This window comes from Phalacrocorax carbo, chromosome 6 (assembly GCF_963921805.1).
Source record: "Phalacrocorax carbo chromosome 6, bPhaCar2.1, whole genome shotgun sequence".
NCBI lineage: Eukaryota > Metazoa > Chordata > Aves > Suliformes > Phalacrocoracidae > Phalacrocorax > Phalacrocorax carbo.
In genome coordinates, this window is record NC_087518.1 from 13905985 (window position 1) to 13928250 (window position 22266).

The window sequence follows — 22266 nt, forward strand, 5'->3', positions numbered from 1 at the left end:
TGGCTGCACATCTTCAGCTTGTGTGGTATGATGTACACACTCGTGCACGCCCACACACTAAACCTTTGCAGGTCAAAAAGTGAGGATAAACTTTTGAACCCAGCTGCTTCCAAATTAAGTACATGTGCAGGGACCACCAGAGCTGGGGTTACTGTATTCCAGAAAAGTGCCGGACACTGACACCCACATATTGTACTGCAGGAGACTTCTTGTTCTTCCCTTACAGCCTGGAGGATGATGCCTTGAAAACACACTGCCCTCTTTGCCCTTTTCTTGTCACTAGAAAGGACAGGCAGGAGTTTGGTGACTTCTACCTTCGTTATGGAAATGGGACTGATACAGTAATCAGGATGCTGCATATGGAGCTTTTTAAATTACTGCTCTTCAGTCTTTTGTTAGCCTTCATTATTCCTGCAGATTTTTTTTTAGTCATAAAAATGACATTTTTAATACGCAGAATTAAAAAAAGGCAATATGAAGAATACATTTTTGTCAATAAGCTTTTACCTTTTAAACCAGTTATCTTAGTTTCTGCTCTAGGTATTTTAATTGAAGATTAACTACTGTTAAAGAGTATACAAATTTGGGTAGTATACATTTGGAGTAGTAAAATAAGACTGAATAAAAGGTGGGAATGAAGTGGCCTGTCCATTGTAATTTTAGATTGCAGAGCACAAACTAACCTTCATTAGAAGTCAGCACAGCAGACTGACAGGTTCTCCTAATGTTAAGGCTTTTGTTTGTTTAGTTGGGCGTTTTTTTTGTTGCAGTGAAATTCACTAGAAGTATACTTTGGTGTTGCAAGTTGAGCAGGTCTCATCTGGGTGTTTATTTCTGCTGTCTCTTTTAATAAAACATTGTTAGGTTGAAGATGATGCATGTAAATATGAAAAAAACCCACCACCCTAAAAGTAATTGCTATATCCTTCTCACTTCTGACTCACTGCAGAAATGATCTTGATGTGCTCATTGGTCAGTAGCTCTTTGCCTAGTACAGGAAATAAGTCTGGTTCATTCCTGTTTGCAGAACTTGGGTACCACACATGTTGTCTTAAGTATGTGCATTTAAGGCACGGAGGCTGATTTTTCTTTTTTTGTTTGAGAGGGAGTTGAAGATGCTGCTTCATTCTAACCACCCACATCTCTTGGGCAGACTGCCTGGTTTCCTTCCAAAGAGTTAGGCTCTTATCTTCCCGATAGTATCGCATATTTCTTCCAAAGCATAAAAGGATACCTGTCCTGAGGAAAATCTTGTTAAGTCTTGCTGTTTAAACCTGTTTGGAAGGGAGCGCATCTGGTACATCTTGTAAAGACTCAGATTTTTCTTTCTCCTCAGAGTTTTTCTAGAGCTTGAATCTTAGCAGTGTATTAATGTAAAATTACTGTAGATCCATAGCCTTGATGAACTGTGTGTAAAAAAACAAAAACAAAAAACACCACCACTTTTATGAGTTCCCTCATCATCAGTATGCACAGTATGCAGGATGAGGGAATGCTGCTGCTGCTTCCATTTTGATCCATGAAGGCTGACGTAGCTTAACGAAGTGGGGCATGGGGTTGGCGTATGAACGTGCACTGAGACGTGCTTCCCCATTGGACTGCTTCCTCATGCGTTACCTGAGATGGCTCTACACCGTGCTGCTGTCTGTGACCTAATATTGTGGTGCATTGCAGACTTCCTTCTGCTCCAGTGTCGGCTCTTGAGGGAAGGAACCTGGATAAGATAGGACCTCTGGCTTGACTTGACATGGTATGACAGTCTCTGTGTTGCTAGCTTTGTGCAGGCAAAACACTTATCAGCTAGGGCTGTGTCCTTTATCCATGACACTTTCCCAGTCTTTCCCTTTTCTTCAGTTTTTTTTGTTGTTGTTTTCTCCCTCATAAGGAGGGAGGGTTTCAGCCACAGATTTGCCATGATTCTGCTGCAAAATCAGTAACAGCTGTTGAAATTGTAAATGGCTTCTTGGTTGCTGTCACAGAACCTGCAGTTGATCAGCTCTGCCCTGAGCAATAAGTGGAGACACCAGGACCACTGAGGCTAAATAGAGAGTAAGGGTGGAGGGAATTAAAACCCTGAGGCAGGGGTCTAAACAGAGAACACAGGCACAGATGGGTATTGGAAGGGATACTGTTTCCTTTTATTGGACGTCTTTTTAGATGCTATGAAGTGCACATTTGACTGGAGCAGTATCATAATGGGAGCTAGGAGGAAGATGTAGAAGAGGTTTTGGAGACAAATTCATATTCAAATTACATTTTCTTATTTTTTATTCCCCCCTTAAAAAATCTAATATTCTAGGAAAACTCAGTGGACGAAAGATATTCCATGCTTTGGTAGGGTCATTCCCAAGCCATTTAGGTTGATAGGCTTAACTATATTCCTGTGGTGTCTTCGAGTAAATTAGGATATTGTAAACACTGATATGTTTGTATAAGGCAAATGTTTAACAGTTATTTGTCAAGAAAAATAAATCCTGAGATGTGAGAACTACTCCTGAAATGGACTGTACTAGAACCCAAACTTAATGAAATAAACAGTCATCATACAAGATGATGCCTTTGTGGTTTTGGTAATATGGCTAATTTATTTTTAACTTGTTTGTGTGTTTTGGCTGGTCATATTACAAAATCTGTAATCTAATTTTCTTCTCCTTCAATGCTGCCTTTTACTGCACTCACTAGAAACACCAGGTTTATTTGTGGGGGGTTGATTTTATACAAGGCAAGTCAAAGTGAGCTGGTGTGTTGAAAATGTGCAGTGACTGTTCAGTCCAGGTCTTCAGTTAACAGAGCTGTGTTGACTGTCGCAACACCTTGAGACACTAGTTGTGAACCTTTTCCCTATCACTGCTGGATTTGGACCCAGACGCTCAGATTGCCATTGGTAGTGGGAATTTTTTAAGTTAGGTTTGCTGTAATTTATTCTCTTCCAGCCACTCTCCTGGCATCGGGATGCTTGTTACTAATTTCTGCTTCTGAGCCTTTTGAATTGCCTACATCTTATTTCTAAGTAATATCAGCACCTGGAAATTTCAGAAAGATGAAGAGAGTCTTTTTGGGGATGGCTCAGGAAAGCTATCTCCTTCAGTCTTAAATACGATCTGCTTCCCATGGGCTTGGACAGAGGCTGTACCTGCATTTTCTGCTATTTTACTTGACTGGGTTTTAGAACAGACTGTGCCCCAGGAAGAGTGTAATGAGGAAGGAAACCCAGCCCTTGGGTGCTTGCCTAGAAAAATGGAAGTATCGCTGTGGTACAGATAGAGGTATTAAGTTCTTAGTATGTGCTAGGCCTGTGTCACTGTATCTCTGCAACTTGTGCTGTCTCATTTAAAGTCTGACTTGGTTTGCCTGCCCCTTTATAAACATATCTCTGTTTGACTGTGTTTGACTTTGTCAGTGTTGCTCTTTATTTGGAGCCCAAATACTCTAATTATTAGAAAACATTAAATTTGGATTCAAAGGCTTATTTCTGGTCTTTGTGATTACTGAGAAAAAGCACAAAAAGATTGAACTGAAAGTCTTGATATTGAGAAGGGGAATATAATTTAGTTATCCCTTTAAAAATAATGCTTATATTCATTTTTAAATGTTCTTATTTGGAGGGTGGGCTGATGACTTTGCATTTTTGAAATTAATGATATTGAAGCAGGAAGAGTCCTGTTTTGCAAATCTTCACCCCTTTCACAATTTCCAAAATCACTGGCTAATTTATTTCTGTGAGAACATTTTAAAATAGCAGTAGTTAAATAATACAAAGGCAATTAGTTAAGGCTCAATAGTGTTCAACCAGCATGTGTTGAATGGGGAAAAGCATAATGTCCTAATTAAAAGAAACGCAGGAAACTTAGTTATTGCAAAGTCTTTTTTCACTGCTAAAGGATTTGTGGGTGATTAAGAAATGTATAGACTTGAGTTTTTTTATTTTTTAAATAAAAAACAGATATGTGCCTTCATCCTTTGCTGGCTTGTTGACTTAATTTACTTGGATGGAATTTTTCAACATTTAAAACAAATTAAAATTTATGAATCATTTCTGCTTAAAGGCACAAGCTTTTATAGATACAACAGTTAAGACTTCTAACTAGTTACGTACATAAATACTGCTTTGGATATGTAAATTTTGTACTTGGTCCCTTAAATGCAGATGAAAGTTTTAATAGGTGGGATACAGTAGGCATTACCTGTTGTAAGGTAATTAATGTGCTTGAATAACTGTCTGTTTTAGCATTGCTTTGTCTCTCCGTACTGTTTCCTGCAAAAGCAGCGATTAGTTCATGGGACAGATGTGAAGAAAACACAATAGCATGGCAGAGGGCGACAACATGGTTTGTAAAGCTGGTTTGTGCTGCCTTTGACGCAGTCTGCAATTTCTTGATACTTGTTGAGAGACCTTTTTCAGTTTTGTTGTAGTGATCCGTATATGCTCTTAAACTCTTAGGTTTTGATGTTTCTGCGCCTGTATGGTGTGACCCTGTTCAGGAGGGGGAGGTGTCATTTCACCCAGGGTGCATACGTATTAGATTAAGATCAGCATTGTTTTACTCTATGGTAAATGCAGCATGTGAATTTTTTTAATTGCTTTAATTATTGTAGCCAGTTGACTGCCTGTGTACAGCTAAGCAGTTTGCTCAAACATTTTGTAAACGTGGCAGGCTTTATCATGAGGTTTTAATTTGAACTTTCCTGGAATTTGCTTAAAAATGTGACTCAGGGAAGGTAGGTGAACGTCAACAGAAAATAACTATCATTCCAGATGAACACGTATGTTCTTTTTCACATACGTTATTTCAGGCATATTTCAGATGGCTTGATGTAGTTCAGGATTTGTTCTGGAAGCTCATTTCTCCGTTGCTGTAATACCCATGCACCCAGTCACTGTCGCACAGCTCGGGGTACTGTGTTGGTGCTCATAGAATTGCCAGCCGTGGCTTGCTTGTTTCTTCTCTGAACTTTCTTTTTAAAGGAAAAGGGGGAGGAAGGGGAGGTGTTTGTAGCTATAGATGTGCATATATGTATGCAATGCTGAGAACTAAAGAAGTTGCATTAGAATGTAAAAGTTTTAAGTAAAAAAAGTAAAATAGTAGGCAAATTGGGAAGTAAAGCAAGAGTTTGCTCTTCTGGATGTTACCTGCTAAGGCTGATTTGTATCATAGTGGACTTTCACTGAAAGCTGTGTTCATTTTTTGCAAAAGGGATTTTTAACAACACTGGAATTGTTGAGAGTGACTTTTACATGGGCCAGATAATTAGTGTTTGAAGCTTAACCAGACTATGCATCCTGTAACTATAACTGGAAAACATACAGTGCCTGCAAAAACAAACCTGTCCAGTTTTGTCCCTCGGGTGGCCTCTTCTGTACTTATTATTACATGACCCTTGCTTTTCTCGTGCAGCCTGCCTTCCATTTGACCAATATTCACCTGTGAACGGTCTTTCAATCTGGGAATCTCACCCAGGAACATATGCCCCATGAAGCTCCTGCATCTGTGGGTGTTTGCGTGCTCCATTAACAACCTTCACCAATTTCAGTGTGCGCTGTTCGTCTTGGCAGTCTATGAAAGACACTGGGAGAAAAATACAGTGTGGAACTGTGAACCTGAAGAGCCGTTTTAGGAAATAAGAATATGAACAATAAAGGAGGAAGAACTGGCAAATATTTGAATTTGTCTTGGTAAAACAAAATTATAAAAATTTCCAGAGTCCTTTTCTGTAGAAAAAGTCGTAGAGAAGGAATTTATAGGTTATTAGAAGACTGAAAGCTTCATAGTAACCCAACATTCTCATACTGTTTCTTCTCCTCCAGCTCCCACAACATTTTATTTCCCTTGTAATAATTAGTTTGAACTTTCATCTGTTTCTGTGGATCAAGTAATTTTCTTACAACTTCAGGATTTTTTTATATGTTTTAAATCTTTCTTCTAAATAATTTTTTGTAACAAAAAAAGACATGAATACATTATAATTTCAATTTTCATAGTGTGTGAAAGATTTCTGCACTAGGTCTTTATTGTTTTTGAAGAATTCATCACCCTAGTTAAGAAGCTTAATATAAATTAAAGAAGGTATTAAGAAACATTAAGACATCAAAATGTGGAGCGTTCTTTTCCTTTCGATTGCTCCAAATGCAAACAAGTTGAATAAAATGCAATCAAAGGGCCTGTTTGGAGAACATTGAGTGGCTTTACAGCTGTGCTGTAGAGAACCTCTGGTAAGAGCATAATTCAAATAAAAAGGCCTTTCTTTCCTTCTCCTAATTCTCTTTGTTGTGGTGACAACAGAGTACAAGCCCGATAAAAATTTAATCACCTTATCTTTTTAAAGCAAATTGCATATTTGTTTACACACAATATACATAACATAAAAAAGAAAAAGCTGCTATCCAATCCCCCTCCCCCTTCTAATCGCATTAAAGGCCCTTGCCTAGAAGTTTAAAAAAAAATTAAATGTTTTATTCTTTATTCTGAACTCCCATTGTTCAGGATTGCTTTATAAAGGCAGCCCAGGGGAAGATGAATATCGCCAATCTTAAACTCTGGACCAGTGCTGAGCAGCAGATGCCTGGGATATGTCAGCAGAGTTGGTCCAGCTTAACTGGCTTCTGTGGTGCCTACTCCACATCAAGAGTAGCAGGCAAGATGGGAGGATTACAGACAGGCCTGCGGATCTAGCACTTTGATTTGAAGCTGCTTTGTAATGAATTGCCTTTGATTCTGTGTCAGATCTGCAAACCTGAACTTTCTCCACATTGTATGCATTTCTGAAAGGCTGTTGTGGGAGATATTGTGTATTGGTACTGCTTTTGTTGTTGTTGTCTTTTCACTGGGCTGATGAAATTTTAGTCCCTTGTGTTGAATTTAAAATATGTTTTCCGTTGTTTCTCCTCACCTTAGAGTACAGAGCATGAGCACTGTTAGTTTTATTTATTTACTCTTTTACAGGTAGTGGGATACTGACAAAAAAACAATCAAGAGTGTCTTCTGGCCCACTGCTGAGTGGCCCTGGACTGAGAACTTCTTCTCTGGATATAAATTTAATCCCAATATGATATTCTGCAGGTTTTAAAATTATGAAAGCTCATATGCTCAGTGATTCCTTGATCTATTTCTACATACCTAGTTGTACTCCATGGGATATTTTTGTGATTTTGTCCCTGTTGATTTGAAGATTTAATCAGTAAGTCCTTACCACTACAGTTAAACATGTGAAAGTCTGACCTGTACAAGAGTTGTCACAGACTCTCCCAAATTTTACTCATCGTGTTGATGTCTGCATGTTTCTTTCTTAGAGGTCTGGTGACAATAATTGTGGTTTTAAGACACTGTTCTTTGTTTTGAATGGTCTTGGATATTTCATGCTGACCTGCCTGTAATTTTTCTGTTGTTGAATTGTAACAAGAGCCTGTCTACATGCCTAGGCTTCCAACTACATTGCATGTATTTATATTAATAATTTGATGCCCTTATTAGTTCCATTGTTTTTTTCACAGTTGCTCCTGTTGTGCACTAGGCATTTTCCATGCAGTCAGTTTTTGTTTCAGGGAGTCTGAAGAATGTACAGATTAAAAGCACAGCATCAGTAGGGAAGTTGCCTCTCCCCTCCCTGTAGGTGTACTGGGAGAATGAGGATAGCACATGGGTGTGATCTCAATGACTGTGTGGACCTTGAGTGGCCATCAAGTGAAAATAGAGTTTACAAACAATTGCTGGTATATCAGCTGGCATAATTGCAGCCTTGTTAATTTACTGAAAGCACATGTATAGCCCATGCAGGAATTAATTTGAAAATCCTTTTCTTTAGGTTAATAGGACAGTGTTGGATCTGAGGACAAAAAGATTACCTTAGTGGTCATCTTGTAGCTCTGCAAGTTGATCCATTGTATTGTGTGTACGCTTCATTTGCATAGCCTAGGCCCAGTAATCATGGTGCACTGGAGTCTTCCACATAACCTGTATTAAAGCTGGTCTCTGACATACAGAAACAAAAAATTGTGTAGAGTGTACAAGCTGTAGTTATGTTCCAGGAGTGTGAAGTATAAAGTCATCTTTAGCACAGTTGCCCTAGAAGGGCTTAGTCAACAAGTGGTTGTGGCACAGAACCTAAAAGCAGCTGGAATATTTGTTGGCCTATAAGACAAGGTCAGGTTTGGTACTTTCAACCTATTCATACTGCAGAATGGCCAACTAGGCAAGAAATTAAGATTGTGTTAAGAAATAAGTACATTGCTTTGTTTCAGAGCTGTTATATGGGACTGAAGGGTATGTTGGGTTAGGTGCTTTTTGGAAAACCCACTGTGGGAACTGCAGCTATCCTTCTAAAGTGTGCGTGGGCTTGTGTAGACTTACTTAAATAATATGGTTGCAGAGCAACAGTATGGTACGTGGTGGGGATTGAAGTGCAGAAATCTATCCTGCTACATGCCTTCAGATGACAGTGGTGCGTTTGTATCTGGTGTTTGATTATTACACTTGCTTCTTAAAAAAAAATAATGGGTAAAATGTGGTTATGTTACGTAAATTTAGGAAAATGGATAATGCATCCTTATGATCTTGCTGGAAATTGAAGTATAAAACTGTGAATGAATGGTGCACTCTCAGTGCAATGTGGTTATACTGGGTGTCCTCAGTGTAGATGACAAGTTTAGGACTAAGAGAGGAGAGGAGTGAGCAGGCTAGGCATGTATAGGGAAGTATGGCATTGATAACCATTCAGCAGCCAGTAGATATGATGTGGTCCTGGAGCCTGTGCTCCATTTAGCAATATGAAAAATATCAGATTGAAAATCAAGACGCTGACTTCATGCAGAGAGTATGGCAGACTAATTAAAGAAAAAAATGTGTACCAATTGAGCCTATAAAACTCTTCCTGACCTTGAGAAAACTCCCAGAGAGCTGTGGGAAACTCCAGTCTGTCCCCTCTGAACTTTTTTGTGTTGTTGTTTAAATATAGTAACTGCTTTTTTAATTAAAAAGAAAAATTAGATGGCATTTCAAATTGTGTCCATGGTGCCTTGGGGACCTATTACAGTACAAATTACCCTATACTATTTAGTGAGGTCTTGTTTACTATTGTGTGAAGCGAGAGTTACCAGTGTAAGGATGTAGGACAAGAAGGGCCCTTCTTTGAAAGTCTGGCTCTGCACATGAAAGTGACGCCAGCAATTGGAAGCAATTTGTGGAATTGTTTGATTATATTAATTATGGCACCAGCAAACAGTGCTTGGGAAACAGTTTTGTTTTCTTGCATTCTTTCTTGATTGCTTGCAGCAAAAGCCAAGATACAAAATGTGCCTTTAAGGACTGCCGGAGAGCATGGTTCAAGCCATTGTGTAGAATTGGCACTGAGCTTGAAAGGGTTGTGTCCGGCTTGATGTGAGAGTTTTCCGAATACAGCTTCGGCCTGAACTTCACCTCGGTCAGCCTCTTCAATTGAAACAGCTTCTGTCTTCCTCATCAAGGAAGAGTAGCTCTTTCCCTGCTAAGTAGGAGCCCATAATGAAATCCATGTTATTTCCAGTAGTACCATCTCTTATAATAGTGTCCAAACGCTTGTATAAACTTAACAAATTGATACACAAGACTTAGTTCAGTTCACCACTGAACTGCAGCCTTCTCTGATGTGGTATGGGGCAGCTGTTCCCCAATTTATGGGAAAATGTTTTAGTAATTAAGGATTTCCAAACAGAGTCTACCAAGCCGAGACTGCAGGAATTACTCTGCTGATGCAGGCTGGCTGTGACAACAGCATTTGGTCAGGACATGGGGCAGTCTACTTCTACTCAAAGTAGCTGTAAGACCTTTTTTCTTTTTTCTGGTTTCTGTCATCAGACAATGAGTTATGGATATTTTGTGCAGATCCCAAGTACCATCCTGAGGTATCAGTGTAATTCTCATTTGGAAGGAAGGAATCTACTTTCTGGTCTTTTTGGAGGTTGATTGCTTTCGCTGGCCAACTTCATGCTGTAGTTCTATTAATAGTCACAAGCCAGATACGGTGATAATAGCAGGTCTTGTATTAGCCAGAAATGAAAAATGAATCTACCCTGGAGTTTGAAACTGTAGCAGAATATCTGAGAGAGCTGACAAGAGTTGTGGGAAAAGGTGGTGTGAATTCAAAATAGAATTACTGGAGAATTGCAAAGGGATTTACATAAGTAACATTCATTGCCTGATCTGTGAAAGTAATTGAAGCTCAAATCCTGAGCTCCTGTGGGTAGCAAGGAAAGGAGTATCCCTTGTTTCTTGAGTGAATCTCTGGTCAACTATGACATTGAAGTTGTCTATGTAATCATATTATGCTTGTTATGATCATGATGAACATGTAGGAGCAGAGTAGATCGGCTCCTGTAGGAGCACTGTACTTAAATCTTTTGGGTAGAAAGGTTGGTAGGTGTTGATGTATTGACCCTGATGTCAGGTAGAGAATTTCTACCTGATCCCAGGCTCCAGATAGTTCAGGACACAGTTTTCATCCCTGCTCTTTCTGAAGCACCATATATTAATGTCAGGCAGATGGGATGCCAAGTTAGATAGGGCCAGCAGTCTCTAGATGACCAGTTATCCAGCCGAGTAGATGTGGTGTGGCACATCTGATGTTCCTATTACAGTGTTTATGGGCAGAGTAACATGATACTTCTGTTCTTGGAAGTCTTACAAAGATGTTCTTTTTCCTGATCAGCTCAGGTTTGGGTTTTTTTTTGTTTATGTTTTTGGTTTGGTTTGGTTTCCTTGGTTTTGCTGGGATATTGAAGGAGAAAAATGACCACCTTAGCTTGAACAAAATCAGAAGGTAGGATTTTGGATATCTTTAGCAGAGGAGAAGCAGAGTTGCTACCTAGTACATTAATGTAAAGAGTTCAAGCAACAGGATGCTACATTTTGTTATTCTTGTCCTTTCTGTCTGACTGTAGAGATAACTGTAACAGGAAGGGCTGGGCAAATTGATCCTCTGATTTTGGGATGCTTCTGCTTTTTGTTTGAATCAAAACTCCAGAACTGCTGACATGTTTTGGGACTAAGTGGAGAATAAGTGTGTGCTTGCTAGTGTATTGTGGGACTCAGAGCCAACACGTGTACCACTGGCATTTCTCTTAATTTTGTCAGAAACCAGTGATAGATTTTTTTATTCTTGATTTCAAGTTGATTAGAATCTGAAGCACGGAAGTGATGTATTTGAGCTTTGTTACCCTTCTTTGAACACAGGTAAATATAGGGTTTTTTAAGTCTTGGATGAATATATGTAGCTGTTGTAAGGAAGAAAAATGGAATTAGTTTATAATTGTGTTGTGCTGAAGTACTGGATTCTCGAGTCCTGCAGTACTGGTAAAAAGTTTCTATTTCCTTTCAAAGGTCTGTCATTGCAGTAAGCAGAGGGAGAAACTGGTCTTTGTCCACTCTCAGGCACAGCTCCTCTGCATCAGACTGTGCAGGGAAGTCTCCATCCGGGGCTCTAATTATTTCTGATTTTCAGGTCAACCGGCTTTTGCGCTCTCTGTTAGCAGGACAGTTGATGCAGGCACACACTCCTTAACTATGTAATGAGGGTTCAGGCTCTGAGGGTTCAATTTAAGGAAATCCTGAAATTGTGAAAACCAGCTGTTACGAATAATCCATTGTGAGTGAGGATTATCCCTAACCCTTTGCCTCTTTCAAGTTTTGCTCTTTTTTCCCTTCACTCAACAAGAAAGAAAAATGTCTGCCTGTCATATTAAGAGTTACATTTGCCTTGGCTAAAAATTATTTCCAAAATCGAATGTGCTATGTTAACTTGTTCTCTGGTGTTCAGTCAGTTTTTAACATTTGAACATTGACAGGAACAAGAAATTGCAGGTAGTTGAGTCTCCTACCTGCAGTGTTCAAAAGAAGTGAATAGGATATTTTGTTTACAGAAGGGAATAACAAAGTTCAGTTTCCCACTGAATCTCTGCTCACAAAATCCTGAATGGAAGAATAGTCTAGGAATTTCCTAATATTGAGTGTAAAAAGGAATATTTTCTGTTCTAGCAAAAGCTACTGGTGTAGCCTCAATGAGGTTTTTTTCCTAATGTGGTGGTAAGAATCCTGAGCGAGCGCTTTCCCAGCAAACCATGGCAAGTACCATTGCAGGTAGCTGGTGTAATGCATTTGCTGATTTTTCTATTGGTAGGATGAACTTTTAATTTTGACCTGAAAGCAAAGTTCTTATGAATCAGGAGACTTAAAATCTTTTAACATGAATTTTTTTTTCCCATTACAATTTTTAATGCTGTAAGGAAACTGTGTAATCATGCATGCAAATACCTTCAGGTTCACCGGTGTTAGCTAGGGTAGTTAGCATTAGGCTTTTTTTATAAGTGTTCATATGAGAAGGGAGTTGTTGAAGTTCAGCAAAATAAATTATTGTCCTTGGCTATGCTGGAGAGCATGCCCTGCACCTGTATTATTACACCTGTTTTCAATGATGTGTTTATCAGTTGCTTAAAATTACTCCTGTCTCTGGCTGGGTTACAAGGAGATACTGTGTTATCTTCCTTCTCATCTACAATGTGTCTGGCATTTGGTCTCTAAAATCTTCCATTCAAACACAGAGTTTCATTAGCTTTGAAGGAGACAGGACTATTCCTACATATTGAAGAGATCTGTGGAAATAGGAAATAGAAATATGGAGATGGGAAATCTTAAAGTTGGAAAAGGAAAGAGAGGTATAAAACTCCTGAAGGGCAGACTAGCAAGTGGAATTAAGAGTCAAGGAAGGAGGAGCTGGACTTAGGAGGAAGAGCAGGGACCACCCTTGGAGACCTTATTAAGGAGCAGAAGACTAACAAGCCAAAAAAAAAAAAAGGAGGATGTTTGATAAGGAATGACAGTATTAAGTGGAGGAGGATGTGAACTGGGGAAGTTATGTAAAAGGTAAAGTAGGATCTAAGCTTACATTTTTATTTCAGCTGTTACCTGTCTATGGGGGAAAAGCTCAGCAGTGCTCCTGCATCATGCCATTGCATTAGCAAAAGGAATCAGGAGAGCAGATATTGTATCAGTTCTTGTTGTCCTTCCAGCTAAAGTAGTAGTAGTAAAAACAAAGCAAATGTAAACTGTGCTGGTTATGGACATTTATATGCTCTACGTGTTTGTTGTGATTTGTCTACTGGCCAGCACTCCCCGGCAGTCTGGTATGGAGACTGTCCACGGGCCTGACGCAGCAACCACCAGGGTCAGCAGGAGGGTATTTATCCTGAGGCTTTGCTGAGTCCCTGTTACAGGGAGGCCTGATTAATGTAAGGAGAAAATGAAGCATTAGAGAAACTTTAAAACTCATGTAGATATGATTATCTTCAGGGGAGAAGCAATATTTTTCCATATTTATATGCAAGGGGTCCCAAATTCTACAATGTGACATTTCTGTATGAAGCTATTGAAATCTGCATGTTTCTATGCAAACTTCTTGCATGAGTAATTGTAAAACTCCAGGCTGTAATGCATTTAACTACATAAGATACTGCAAATCACTAAGCAGCTGGCTTTTTTATTTGTAAAAATCATGTAAAAATATTGTATTTATCCTTTATGTTGTGTGTGTCAAACTGTTCTTAGACTTGGAAAGTATTATTCCTTATGAGGTATTGCTTTTCATTTGAATTTGAAAATTCACCTTTTTTTTTTCTTTTTTTTCTTTTTTGCATTTATAAATGGCTCAGTTTGTATTAAATACTTGAGACCATGCTGAGGCAAAGGATATTATGTTAAGAGTCTGTATTTTTATTTGTTAATTATTAACAGTAGTTGAAACTAAAAGAATAAAGTGGATTAAACTATTGTACAACTAGATTTTCATATCTAACCTGGGTTAGTTGATGCTACAAGTACGTTTTACATAAGATCTGTCTGGGCACTTCTTGTTACAGACATGGTTATGATGGGTGGGAATGAATTTGCTAAGCTTTCAGATGTCTTATGTGCCTCTGAGGACTGCCCATTAATAATATTAATACATAGGTATTTCCCACTGTTGTATGGAAGGCATTTCTTAGAACTTTGAAGCTAAAGTCTTTTTTCAACACACGGACCTTTTCAATTTAATCCATTAGCAACTTGGCAAAATAAAGTAATTGTCCAACAGAGGAAGAAAAAAAAAAATCTATTAACGTTTGCTACAAATCCGAGTAGTACAGGCAGCACTTAATTAATGGAACAGATTTCTCACTATGTATTCAAGCTAACATAGCTATTGTTCAGGAGAGATTAGACCCTTAATGTAAGTAAGTTAAACTAGACCTCCATCTAAAAATATCCGTCATTTCAGCTATTAAAGGTCTGATGTCTTCTTCGGTGACAGATATATTTCCCTTCATTTCCTTGGTTTTGTAAAATGTAAAGTATGCATTGTGTGTAACGCGAGAAATCTGTGGAGGTAGATGAAACCCCGATTGTGCCTCCCTGCCTGTCTCTCCCTGCCTGCTCCTTTGTGCTGCTCCCTAACACAGAACCTCTTCAGCCCTTAGACCTCCTGGCACCAGAGCAGAAAAACAGAACATGCCATTTGTTAGGGTACGATGCCAGCTACCTAATCTGTTTGCAGAATGAGGGCCATGGGATCTCATTAGGTAATTAAATTGTGAATTTAATAATACCTGAGCTGCCTTTGGCTGTCAGCCCGTCATTTCCCTGGTAGGAACTACTACGTTCTTCCATTTCTTCTGTAAACTTTTTACCCATAATACTGTATTTGAATCCAAATAGGTGTTAAGGGCTGCAGGTGAGCTATATCTTTACTTCTTCATATGTGGGAGTTAGTGATAGGGTGGAGAAGGTGAGATCGCTCAGTTTTAAATACATTTCCCCCCGTATAGTTCCATGTACAGCACAACATTTTTTCTTGAAAATGAAGTTTTTCAAACATGAGAGTCTTTGTTTAAACACCTAAGATGACGTAGTGAGTTTCAGATGTGTCGGGCAGTCCAAGTGCTCATTGATGTCCCGGGCAGTTTTTGAAGCTTAGTTTATCCAAAGCGGTTATTTCATCCTCATGGCTGGAGTTCCCCAACTTGCTGCTGCAGCCGAGTGTGTGCTCCAGGGCGAGAGGCTGATCTGCCCGGGGGGCATCACTGCCCTGCACCCTGTGGGCTGCAGACAGGGTTTGCACGGGCAGCCTAGGTGCCTCGCTTCAGATAACCACAGGGGAAATTTTGGCTGCAATTTTAATGCCACACCTCCTCCCTTCCTATCTCCTTTCCGCCAATTAGCATTTTTTTGGAAATTAGAGACTTGTAAAGCCTACTAACATAAATAGAAGTGTTTTAGGATTTGTTTGCTTTAATTAAAGTGTGTCTTTCTGAAAGGATTTAGTTAAACATCTTCCTTAAATAGTAATGTGCCAGTAACAGCAACGTTAGTAATAGTGATAAGACTCAGAAAGGGAAACCGACTAGAAAACAAAACTAAATGTTTCTTTGTCGAAAAAATAAATGGTCTTCCCAAGAAAGTGGAGGAAACCTTGTTCAGGGACACTTAAAATTAGGTTGATCAAGAGAGTAGAAAATGTACAATATGAAATAAAGCCCGCAAAGAGCGTGGGACTATTGTTCTTGTTGTGGGTTTTTTTCCTCTTTTTTTACTGTTGCTATTTTTTCCTAGCAGTACCCAAGATGTTCTCAGAGCTTTTCAGATAGGAAATAAGTTGCTTTTCATGTAATGATAAATTATTTTTCGTAATGAAGGAGTGATTGTAAGGGTAGTGATATTAATGGGATTTATATGAAAGCATCCAATTAAAAAATCGAAACAGCTGTATCAAGCATGACTGTACAGTGTAATAAAACCATATAATAAATATGTGGTCAGGCCATACCGTATTATCTAGTTTGATTAATTGAACCTTACATCTGCAATGATAGTCATTATCAGACTTCTCAACCATCAAGGAAAAACAGTCTCAATTATTTTCACAATGAAATAATCATTGCTGCCATCTGAAAAGAGAAAATGGCTGCTGCCTTGACTGTGAAATACAAGATCTTGCAGAACTATGCAAAGTTGATTTTGATTGACGCTGGGCTTCTGCAACCTTAGTGAAAATTGTAGTTTATTTAGTTATATATGTAATGTGTTGCTTTTCTCTTGTGCTCTTGCATTTTTTTAAAAAAAGCAAGACTCCTCTATCTCCAACAGTCTCCCATGGCTGCACTGTGGGGCATTAGGGCTGTTTCGTAACCCGTGGTTATGAAATGGAAAATCAGCAGTTTCCTGGTTTTGCTTCAAGACTTATTTTCCTGCCTTCCCTTCCCTTTGCTGCGCAGTGGGGATGCCACCTGGAACAATTTGCTACCTGACACAGCAAGATGAGAAGGTGGGCTCTAGTGCTGTGTCCCCCTGCAATCAGCTGTAAGTGCCTCTAGATATGTCTGTGCTGGAGCAAATCACCTGTGCTTGTAGACCTCCTGTCTCCAGTAAATCATAAGCATCTCAATCTTTTTGTCAGGCTGTGATATGAGAATCCACATCTGAATTTCAGTATGAGGGGAGAGAAGCCGATTAAGTGTTTGAGATAAGGTTATGTGACACCACAGCTTAAAAATACCTGAACTGAATTTGGCCAAATGCCTGTGAACCACATTGCCGTGTATTCGGTTAGCGCTGAATAAGCCTCCAAGGAGTTTGCTGTCTTCTGCTTTACGAAAGCAATTCTTCAGGAGTGGTCTTTTCAGAGCTGCATCTCTCTTGTTTTACAGCATTTCGCTATCATGCGTTTCTTATCTAACATGTCACCAATGTGTCAAGTTAAAACATAAAAGTGTAATAAACCCTAGCCATTTAAGAAGAAAAGGACAAATACTTTTGTTCGGTACCAATGTCTGGAGAAAGACTTAAGTTGGATCCCCAGAATCCTACACAGGTTAATTCTAGTTCTTCTAAGAAGTGATGGTTTAAACCCTTAATAATTACTGTGTTTTAGCAAAAAAAAACCAAAAAAAACCCAACCAACCAAACAAAAACCAAACCAAAAAAACCCCAAAACCTATCAAACAAAAAAAAACCCCAAACAAACACAAAACTGTATAATTTGTTAAAATCTAAGCAGTGTGCTTCTAGCAGGTCTGGGAAATAAACTAAAGACATTCAAGAACCTTCTGACTCTTATGACTGTAATTTTAGTGTTTTACCAGTTTTTGTTTTTCATTCATGACTTATATTTTTATAAATATTTTTAGTGATGAGAAGAAACTTTGGGAGGTGTGTGTAAATAATAGGAAAGGTCTGCTGGATAAAAGGCTTACACCGGACAAGTGGGTCTGGCTTGTTTAGATTTTTGCCTGTGTTTAATGCTTTAAAAGCTGTATCCAGCACACTGCACTGGATTTGGGGTATCGCTTTTGTGAACTATGTTTGAAGGCTGTTATTTTTGGGTTTTATGTGAGTTATCATATTCAAGATCCTATGATGCAGAAATGTGGCTTTCCTAACGCACCCAATTTACTTTATTTTCTTTGGTTGATTTCAGAAGTATACTTGCCTGTTCATTATTTCCAGTTATACTGAAATGTGATGTTGAGCATATTTGTCATGTGTATTATTATATTTTTTTTATAGATGGGCTGAAGCCAGATACCAAGATGCTTCTTACTGTTGCCTCCAAGAAGAAATCTAAGGCAGGGAAGGGGGATACAACCAAAGAGGATGAGAGCAGCAAGAATGATTCAGCCCAACCTGTGACCATCTCTCTGGTCTTTAAAAGATATGTCTTTGACACACAGAAGAAAATGATTCAATCCTGAGAAGGCAGAGGCATCTCTGATCGTAACTGAAAGACCAGAATCTGAAATGAATTCAGGTGGAATGTGTTTCTTGTCTGAACACATTAGAACTGTTCCTTCCTCACAGACAGAGCCTGGAAGTTCCTGCTGACTATGTGCCCCCTTCCAAAATCTCTGCAATCTGGTTTTGTTCTGTTAGCATCTGCTTATTTTTTATCTTTGCAATGTGAATCTTTACGGCCTCTCAGAGAATGTCACCTGCCAGATGAGCACATTCAGGTGTGCGTTCCAATAGCAGTGTTTTTCTGGAGAATTGTTTTGAGGTTTCTCTTGATTTAGAAGTTTTCTACCAATATTAATCTAAATCTAGGCAAGATGTGAATTTTATGCAACCCACAAAGTGAAGCTGATTAGTCTAGGTTTACTTCCCCAAGCAAAGTGGGGGACAGAAAGCACACAGGATAATAGGTGAAACCTAAAATGGATGTTTCACATTCCTTCAGCTGCAGCTATGTAAGATGCTATCTGAGAAATTGTATGGATCTTTTTCATAAATATGATTTATATCTAGAAATGTTTTTCATATTAAACATAATGATGCATGTAACTGAAAGTCTTAATTGTTCTGTTTGTTGTTCCAAAGGTTCAGAACTGATCTTCGGTGACATTTTATATAGCTTTTCTGAATTTCCTGCCTGTTCTGCGGTGAATCCTACTCCAGAATTGTTTTCTTTTTTTGTAACCAAAGTCTCTTTTGTGTGTGAAAGAAAAAGTTGCCTCTGGAAATAGTCAAGAGCTTTATTTCATTAAAATAATGATAGAAGATTGCAATATAAGCCTTGTAAAATTAATATCTCCAAGATGCTTTAGAAACTGTTAGTTGTTTAATAGAGATTTGATGGCTGCTTTAGGTCTTTCTTTCAGTTTCATGTTCTAGGCTCATAAAAAGGAGACCACTGGTAATATCCCTTCTTTGTTATTTACAAAGCATAGGACACCTTAACATGAAAGCTAAGAATAATTCCAGAGGTATGAAAGCTGCGATCTGGAACAGAAATTTGACTCAGTCTTGGCAGCATGGAAAATGTTAGTTCCTGCCTTTGGAACAAAAAGAGAACTTGTGCTTATTGATGTGACCCATTCACTGAAGCCAGCCATAGAAGATAACCACATGTATAATGTAAGTGCATTAGGTGCACATGGAAGTAAATAACTGTAATAGATTGGTACTCTCATTCTTACTAATCATATTATTATAATTATTAATAATATAACACTCAGTGTTATTAGTCAAATATCCATTGATGGGCATGAGTCATGCTAACAAGATCCTGATTGCTTCAGTCTTTTTCTTTTCCTTTTAATTTCCAGATACCCAAAGTTGGCTACAAATGGCTAACATATCAGCTATTGAAAGGATGTTTACAGCTGAACAGTCATGAGACAGGGCACGTCTGGTGTCTAAACTAGGTTGATGGTGCCCCTTTAAATCAGAACAGAATTAGCGCTTTGTGGAATAATCCCAAACAGTTTCTGCTGAGTGAGTCCCAGAAAAGCTTTAGCACATCCCTTAAGATTATGGGGTATGCTTTCAGAGTGATCCCAGAGGAATTAGGCAGGCAACTTCAGCTATGGCTTAATGTGACTTGTGCTGCCAGCCTTGCTGGAAAATGTATCCTATAATGAAAAAAAAAAAAGGCATTTCACACCCCTGTCACCTCTTCTTCCCCATGTTTTCCTCTTCCCAGACACCCCCAAAGGCAGTCTTTGGGAAGAATATTTTGTTATCTTTCTTTTAAGCCTTTATCAAATCCTATTTTGTACCCTGCGCTGTTGCCTCTGCTTAAGATACCACAGTGATGGAAGCTAGTGATGGAAGCTAGAGAAACAGATGATATAGAAGGAATGCTACTATAACCATCTCAGGTTCGTCTTAGAGTTATTGGTATTAAAAAAACTCTCATTTTAAAAAAAAAAAGTGAATTAGTAAGTAACACTTTTATCTGTATAGTTCTAATGTCCTTGCAATATTTTAAATGTGTCACTAAAATCTGCCAACTCTGCTTGGAATTCTGGAAAGAAAAGGGCAGTCATCATGAGAGGTGTCCTGGTGTAGGATATTGTTGGCTGGTCCAGAGTTGTTAACCTTGCCCATAGAGGTTTTTGTCTTTCTCACTTGTTGGACCTCCATCCGTTTATTGTCCAGTCTCCTGTAAGACACTTTTTAAAATCTTTCCCACCATCTTCTGTCTTGTTTCCAGACTAACATACTAACTCAACATCGTTCTTCCATCTTCTCAGTCCAAGACCTAACCTCCTCCTCAGTGTTCCTATTTTCCACCTTTGCTCATTGTTTCTCCTTGTGCTGGCTCTGCTCTTGCCTCTGGAGAAGGAGATGTAAATCCAGGTGCTGGCAGGGCTCCCATGGCGGGTGTTGGGAGCCCAGCATGGCAAGGAACGCTCTTGCCCTGTAGCTTACACCACCTCCTGTGTGTGGTGAGTAACTGCCTGTGTTCAGGCACTTGTCTGTGAGGTGGGCAGAGTCCTGTGAACAGTCACTGCTGACCCAGTAGGAGCAGGCTGTGTTGGAGACATGCATGCTGTGCCTCATGTGAGTCCGTTCACCCACCAGCGTATCCTGTCCTTGTGCTTTGTAGTCTTCTGTGTAAAGCCCCTGTCACAAAGCCCTGTCCTTTCATTTTGTTCCCCTAGCAGAGGTTCGTGTAGGACAGACAGCTGGGGGAGGTATCTGTTGAAATCTGGGGTTTGGTTTTGTGTTTTCCCCATTTTTCATTCCAAAAGGAGAACTTAAGTGTGTCCGAGAACTTTGATTATAATGTGCTATTACTGCAGATCTCTGGCTGCTGTCCTTAGGCTGTTGGATACACATTCGAAAAAGGGTGAAATGGTGGAACAAAATGATTATGGGAAAATCAAAGCTTTTAAAGACATTTGTAGGATGAACAGATGTTCAAACATTCTTTTATTTGGTTTCCAGACAGACATAGAGACTTTCCTTTCATCCTCATAATCAGCGCATTATGCTGTAATTTGTAAAAATGGCATTAAAAAAATATTAACAGGGTCATATTGTGATCTACTGACTCTGTGTCATTAAGCCATGAAGTTAAGAATGGCAACTGGGAACAGGGGTTAAATGTTGCAGAATGTACTAGTGTATATTGTCAGACTGTATTATAATGAATCCAAAATGGAATAAAGATGTAAGGAGGTTTTTTAATATGCTAAGGTTGTCAGTGTTGCAAAACTAGAAATTATTATGGCTGTGCAGATGTTCAGTGAGTAATACATCTTTGGGTTGTGGGGAGAGGAGCAGTGAGAAAAGCTTTGTTTTTCCAAGCCTGCTTTCTGCTTCTTGGAATTTATTTTGGGACTGCAGTCTGGCTTGTGATCCTGCCAGAGGTCATGAGCCATGAGGGTCAAAGCATGCAGTCTTGGTAGTAAGGATTCAGTAGGTGGCATCCTTTACTTGGAGTCGAAACTAAATCTCCCCACCTAAAAATGGGGTATGGCAGTGGCATTGATAATAAAGGTTTTAAATCAAGCTTGCAACCCATCTCTGAAAGAACAATTTCTATTTAAAATTATGGTGCATTTAATGGCTGGGGCAGAGCTATTAACTCTGATCTGTTGACCAAACCCAGAAGTAGCAGTGTCCTCTCTGGGTGTGTCACCTGGGGAGGCTCAGTTGAAAATAGCTCTTTTCCTTGTTTCCTACCACTTGTGTTAATTGGTTGCAGGTACCTGGCTATGGAGATGTGAGCCATCCGCATTGGCGGAGCTCTTCGTGAGTATGAGACATCTCTTTCTGGGCAGTAGGCACTTTACTTGCTTGCTGGAGTTGTGCAGTTGAACAGCCACAGGGTGGCAGAGCAAAAGTGAGAGCCCAGCACATGAGGAGTTGTAATGATGCAGCCATGTTCCACCCCAGGACTGTCTGCATCTCTCTGCTGGGAGAGCAGCTCTGTACTTATATCTGTAAAGTGCTCTGGGATCTTGTGAAATGAAGGATGAAAGGCAACAGAGGAATGCTAGTTATTAGCAGTTTCAAAAACTCTTCGTGTTTTCCTTTCTGTTTAATACCTACAGTGAGCTGAAAAGCTCTTTATTAACAGACACATGAGTTTTAAATGAACTTACTGAGGATATAAATGGAATAACTTTAAGATAAAGCCTAGCCCAAGGAGCTAACCTGCTGAGCCTGGGAGAAGGGGAAGACCTGTATGACTGTAGTCTGTAGTGAGGCCAGTCTTGCTAGATGATGGCCTCCAGAAGGAATTCAGGGGCTTGGGGAGGTTGTGTTAGAGCAACATATTGGAGAAACGGGAGTAGTCTTCTGGGATGCCCCACAAATTCTCCTCCTGTTCTGTGCAAAAATAGGTTAAAAGCATCATTTCATACAGCTGTAGCTCCACCATAGATAATACGTAAGAGGAGAAAGAGTATGGTGGGGCTGCTTATTTTCGGTTGCCAATATGAAAATATGGAGGCTCTTCTGTATCTGCTGCTGTGCATGCAGC

The 22266-nt window shown here is 39.3% G+C and overlaps 1 protein-coding gene across 2 annotated transcripts in view; it reads left to right on the forward strand.

Moving 5' to 3' along the window:
- EEFSEC (eukaryotic elongation factor, selenocysteine-tRNA specific) overlaps positions 1-20810 on the forward strand; it is a 129015-nt gene extending 108205 nt beyond the window's left edge. The window contains exon 7 of one of the 2 annotated variants that reach the window (XM_064453771.1): positions 17562-20810. In XM_064453771.1, coding sequence (XP_064309841.1) covers positions 17562-17746 — 185 coding nt within the window. In that variant the 3' untranslated portion in view covers positions 17747-20810. The remainder of the gene's footprint in view (positions 1-17561) is intronic. The other variant, XM_064453772.1, reaches the window with a different exon arrangement.
- The last annotated feature ends 1456 nt before the right edge of the window (positions 20811-22266 follow it).